The sequence below is a fragment of the Mus pahari genome, chromosome 17 (genome assembly GCF_900095145.1).
Source record: "Mus pahari chromosome 17, PAHARI_EIJ_v1.1, whole genome shotgun sequence".
Classification (NCBI taxonomy): domain Eukaryota; kingdom Metazoa; phylum Chordata; class Mammalia; order Rodentia; family Muridae; genus Mus; species Mus pahari.
In genome coordinates this window covers 26,660,393-26,666,345 of record NC_034606.1, presented here as the reverse complement: position 1 = coordinate 26,666,345, position 5,953 = coordinate 26,660,393, and the positions used below count along the sequence as shown (strand labels likewise).

The 5,953-nt window shown below is 48.3% G+C and overlaps 1 protein-coding gene across 1 annotated transcript; it reads left to right on the top strand.

Moving 5' to 3' along the window:
• Positions 1 to 424: 424 nt before the first annotated feature.
• Positions 425 to 3,817, top strand: A1bg (alpha-1-B glycoprotein). Its single transcript, XM_021217417.2, is given in 7 exon segments — positions 425 to 458; positions 534 to 569; positions 654 to 962; positions 1,293 to 1,565; positions 1,734 to 2,030; positions 2,501 to 2,797; positions 3,520 to 3,817. Coding segments are annotated over 7 exon segments (1,539 nt in total). The 3' UTR covers positions 3,813 to 3,817.
• The last annotated feature ends 2,136 nt before the right edge of the window (positions 3,818 to 5,953 follow it).

Sequence of the window (5,953 nt, the reverse complement as noted above, 5' to 3'; positions counted from 1 at the left end):
CAGTGACAAGTGTTAGGCCTTACAGGAGCCCCCTCCCAGGTGTTTAATCCACTCTGCCTCCTCATGAAGTCTACAGAGCAGCTTTAACAGCCAGCCTCTCTGGACCCTTCCAAAGTGATAAAGGAGGATTCATTCTTTGGGTGAGAGTGTCCCCATGGGTCAGTGACAGTTCTGGCGTGTGTTCACACCTGGCTCTTGTCAGGACAGGATAAGAGGATTTTACTGTTATTATCAGTTTGGCTTGATAATTGCGCATTATTATTGATTAGCGTTATTGCTGAATCCCCACTGTCCCCATGCCAAGCAGATGCCTCTCTGCCCCTACCTTCCAGGAAGGGCAAACAAAGTCCAAGGTCAGGGCCTCAGATTAATTTGCCACTGCAGATGCTCCCTACAGACACTCCTGCTGAACGGAAGACCTGCCATGTCTCTGCTGGCTACTGTATTGCTGCTCTGGGGTGAGATGTCCTGAGATCTAGAACTTCTGGGGCAGGTGTGGTATGAATGGAGACTCACACACTCTATCTCTACAGGGTTCACTCTGGGCCCAGGACATGCTCTAATGCTTGGTAAGTTCAGCAATGGCCTATGGGTTACGGGGAACCCCATGTTTCTAAAAGCTGCAAGCTAACCCTTGCTCCTTTGCTTTCCAGATGCTGGCAGTGAACCTCGACTACATGCAGAGACTCAGTCCCTGCTGGAACCCTGGGCAAACCTGACCCTGGTCTGTACAGTTGATTTGCCTACTAAGGTCTTCCAGCTGATCCAGGACGGGTGGTTCCTGAGTCAAGTCCAACTTGAGACACAGATGCTGTCATACCGCTTTTCCCTGGGGGCCATTACGAGTAACAACAGTGGCATCTACCGCTGCAGATGTGGCGTAGAGCCCCCTGTTGACAGTGACCTGCCAGCGCTGAGCAAGTGGACCATGCTAAGCAATGCCGTGGAGGTGACAGGGAAAGGTGAGCAAGGTGATAGTTGGGTCAGGAGGCAGTGGGGGAAAATAGATGGAGAAGCTTCCATCCACCTGACCTGCTATCTCTTCACTTCAGTTTAATCTTCTGTCAAGTGGAAACGTTTATTTGGGTCTTTAGAGGGTTGTAAATAGTGAGTTCCGTAGAGCTCTTGGGACCCACCTGGCACAGAGTAGTATTCTGCGCCATTTCTCTTGCTCAGCCCCACTTCCCCTGGCCCTGACTCCTCTCTATTTTCTGAATCTGGTGTCCACCTCTCTCAGAGTTTCCTGCGATTAGACGGAAGCACTCACCAATGTCCCCCTCTCCCATCCACAAAGCCCTTGCCTCGGCCCTCAGCTCATGCTGATCCAGTCGACTGGATCACACCTGGTGGCCTGCCTGTATACGTGATGTGCCAGGCTGCAATGTGGGGTGTGACCTACCTGCTGAGGCAGGAAGGAGTGGATGGTTTCCAGAAACCTGATGTCCAGCACAAGGGAACAGCTGGCTTTCTAATCTACAAGCCTGGCAACTACAGCTGCAGCTACCTAACCCATGCAGCAGGTGAACCCTCTGAGCCCAGTGCTATTGTGACCATCAAGATGTATGGTGAGTGTTAAACCGCAATACTGAAAAGCTTGGTGTAAGACATGAGTTGCTCCTGAGCTGTCACTGAAGGTCAGAGGTTTGGGGGCTAGACAGAAGGAAGTTCTCAGTGCGACCCTACAAAGCAGATTGTCCTGGACTCCTCATTCATTGCTCTTCCCTGTCTTGTAGCCTCACAGGTTCCACCCACTCTGTGTTTGATGGGAAATTACCTAATGATCTATCCCCGGAAGACCTATGAGACCCTTGCCTGCAAAGCTCCTCGGAACGCAGCTGAATTCCAACTCAGGCAAGGAGGGAAGGTGCTGAAAAATCAGGGGTTCAGACCCACCAGAGACGCTATCCTGTACTATGTGAACTTGAAGGAACTGGATAACCAAGGTCCTTTTACCTGCCGCTACCGGATGCACAAATACATGCACGTTTGGTCAGAGGACAGCAAGCCTGTAGAGCTAATGTGGAGTGATGGTGAGCCTCCTAACAGGGTGACCTGTTGTTGAAAGGCAAAGATGGTGGTCTGAAGTGAGCAGAATGGGGAATCCTAAAAAAGAACCTCCAAATAGGAACGTATTGAGCCCACTTAAGACTCGGCTTCCCAAACTTTAAGTAGGACAATTAATACAGTGACCTGGAACCCTGGAAAGAATTGGGTCACCAAAAATGTCTGGCCCAGACTTCAATAGGCCTCCACCTACCCCTCAGTGTATCCTAGCAGGGATAAACTGAACTTGCTGGCTGCCAACAGACTGGCAGGGCTGGGATGTTGAGGGGATGGTGCGGCATTAAGCAATGCTGCCTTATGGTACCCTTCAGAAGCAGACAAGAGAGGGTGTAGGGAGGTCACTTTAAGCAAAATGCTCAGCTGGAACACAGGCTGGGCCACTTACAGGGCCCCTGCCATGTCTTCAGGCTGAGCCAACGTATTTGCTCTTTCACAGAGACTCTACCAGCCCCAGTACTTACTGCAGAGCCATCGAGTCGGGACCTTGAGCCTGGTTCAATGGTGCAGCTTCGATGTTCTGCACCTGTATCCGGCCTGCGCTTTGGCCTGCAACGCCAGGGCAAGCCGGAGTTAGTTGTGGTGCAAATGCTGAATTCTTCTGGGACCGAAGCTGTCTTTGAGCTGCACAATATCTCAACAATAGACTCTGGAAACTACAGTTGAATCTACATGGAACAGACACAGCCTTTCTCCGGATCTTCTTCCAGTGAGCCCGTGGAGCTGCGGGTGAATGGTGAGCTGAAAGTGGCCACGAGGGTGGGAGGAACAGAGGGTTATTTACTTAGGGACCAGTGTTCCTGTTCTATGATCTGTGAGGAGCCATCCTTTCCGGGTTATACCTTAATGAAGTGTTGGGCTTTGAGAACCTTGAAGAGGCCTCCCCCAAATGTGAAACGTGGAAATCTGGTTTGTTTCCCAACCTCTGAGCTGGAAGGCCACTGCTCCAATGATGTTCAATGGTATTAGGATCCAAGGGCGTTGTGTGTGTGTGTGTTCAAATGCACATTCCCATGCCTCAGTTTCCCGGTGATGCCTGTATCTCAGAGCCACTCATACCATTGACTACCTTTGAATTAATACATGATTTTACAGAACTATAAAGGCATTATTGGATCAGAAGTCTGGCCTGGACTTAGGTTCTGACCTCAGACTTTTGAACTGTGCTTCTGCCGGAAGTACTTTTCTGAAAGGACTCTTCACAGCTTCAAAACTTTGGGTACCCTGTGTAACACCCCATAGGACAGGCCAAGGCCCAAGAGATCCCACAACTCTTGTGACTTTGGGTGTTAAATACCTAGATGAGATACAGATGTTCCCACATCAGCACTTACGACACAAGGCAGGAGAGGAAGCTGTGTAACTCAGAGTGATGGCATAAAAGTACCTAGAGCCGATCCAACATAGGGACCGCTCTGTCCGGAGATGCTGCAACCTCATTTTGATCCTCCCTTACAGGGCCACCACCCAAGCCAAGGCTGGAAGCTCTGTGGAAAAACACAGTGCATCTGGGCCAGGAAGTCATCTTTCGATGCCACGGGCATGTGCCTAGGGTCAGCATGGAGCTGGTACGTGAGGGCTTTCAAACACCCTTCTGGGTGGCGTCCACAAGAAGCACCTCAGCTTATCTGAAACTGCTCTTCGTCGGTCCCCAACATGCAGGCAACTACAGCTGCCGCTATACTGCCCAGCCGCCCTTCACCTTTGAGTCAGGGATCAGCGACCCTGTGGAGGTTAGAATAGAAGGTTAGGCTTTCCTGAGCTGTGTTTGGGGTTTTGGGTTCTTAATATTTCCAGAGCTGTACACTGGCTAATTGCTTCACCAAGGCCAGTGTGGAAAGGCCCTGTGGCAGTTTGCTGAGCCAATGAAGCCACTTCTTTGTCTAAGTAGCTAATGTGGCTGCAGACACAAGAAAGTGTTCTTCTTGGAAAGGGTTCAAGACAGGTATAATACCCATTCTTCTCGATGTAAGATAACTTCATTTTCTCCGGACTTAATAAAGGTCAAGCAAAAATTTGTTTAAAGCATGTCTTTCATTTGTGCATCTAAGGCAGCTGCAGATCAGGGAGGATATGATTCCAGGCCTGGGATATGGTTTCTGTAAAGAGGAGAGGCTCAGGTTTGAATCCTAAGGATATAAGGGTAAAAGCCAACCTCTCTCTGACTGTCTCATAGCTCCCAAGAGGTTTTTCCTCTTCCAGCATGTGTATACATGTAGCTTGAAGCTCTAAGTCTATCTTAGCTTGGAAGGGTCTGTGCCTACCCTAACAGTAAGTTAGAAAATACTACACTAAGGGTTCTGGCTGTGTTTTTATAGTTTACAAATATAATCTGATGGATGGCATCAGAGTGTGTCTAAATCAATTCATTGTCTGAAGTTAACTCAACTGGAAAAAAAATCAAAACAGCAAAACATCTTCAGAGCTGAACCAGTATTTTGTTCCCTTCAGGCCTCAGTGGAGCCTGAGACAGAGGTCTAAAGAGTTGATCCCCAAGGCAGTCCCAGGACCCTCCGCTCAAAACCACCCTGCCTCTTTTCTGTGTACCCCGCCAAAACCCCAATGCTCATGGTCCCCAAATAAACAATGTCTCCCTGTGACCTTCTGTGCCTTTGTTCAGAGGGGCCTTCCTTTTTTCACCTCTTACTTGGATGTTAAATTATTGACTCGTGCTTTAAATATGAAGACTCATTTCATTCATTTTTTTTTTTTAACCAACAAATTCTAACTGGAAGTTTAGAATAATTGAGAGGTCAATTTGATTAGTGGTGATCTCAAAGACCAACAATACATGGTCCCTGATCTTAAAGACTCTACAGTCTAGGGCAGGGCAAATTCGTAATGAGAAAGCTCTTACCCCACAATATCACAACCTCAGCTGATACCTAGACTCTACAATTCATTCATTCATTCATTCATTCATTCATTCAATAAATAAATAAATATGCAATACATAAGTGGCATGTATCCGTAATCCCACTTTTCCTACAGTGAAATGGAGGAGAGAAAGGAGAACGGAACACCACCTGACTTGGAGGACAGAGTGACCAGAAGGAAGAGACATCCTGCCTCAACATGGTAGGATGAGATGAGAAATGGAAAAGTCACCCTCTGATTTGCACAGACACAACCTTGTACTCACCCACATTCACATATACACATCCAGGAATGAAGGACTAAATAGAGAGCCAAGTGCAGTGCCGTGGGCTGCAGAGTAAGATATGCACATAGCCTCAGATGCAGAGCAAGAATTTTAATGAGTTCTCAGGGCCGGTGCATTGACCTCCATTTCGAACACCTGAAAAGCATAATAGGTCACATGATGCTCTTTAGAGTTGTCGGCTCCTGACGACGTAGCTTGAGATGTGAAGGAGAGAACAGGAATTCTAAGTGATAGCAACCATTTTGACCTCAGAACTGTGACCTGTGCTTCTGTCAGAAGCAATTTCCTCAAAGGTCCCTTCACCTCTCTGGGGAACCAGGGAAGCCCTGGAACAGGTCAAAGCCTGGGAGATTCGTAGCCCTTGTGATGCTGGGGAGTTGCAAACCTAGAGGAGATACAGACATCATTAGATAGATACCAAAGGGGCAAGGCAACAGAGAGAGTTGCTTGATTCCTAGTGTGTAGTGCAAAAGGAGTAAGCTCACCATAAAGCCTTCTAAGAAATGCCCCAAACTGAGTACTGTCCCTCACACTGCATTAAGGCCACCCCCACGACCAAAGCTCCAGGCTCTATGAACCGGTAAAGTGCCTGCTGGCCATGATGATGTTCTGTGCTGTCAGAGTGATTTCCTGGGGTCACTATAGAGCTGCTGCATGATGGCAAATTTGTGTCCCACAGGATACTCCGAGAACTGAGGACCTATAGCCTGGTGCTCTATTTTGTGGATC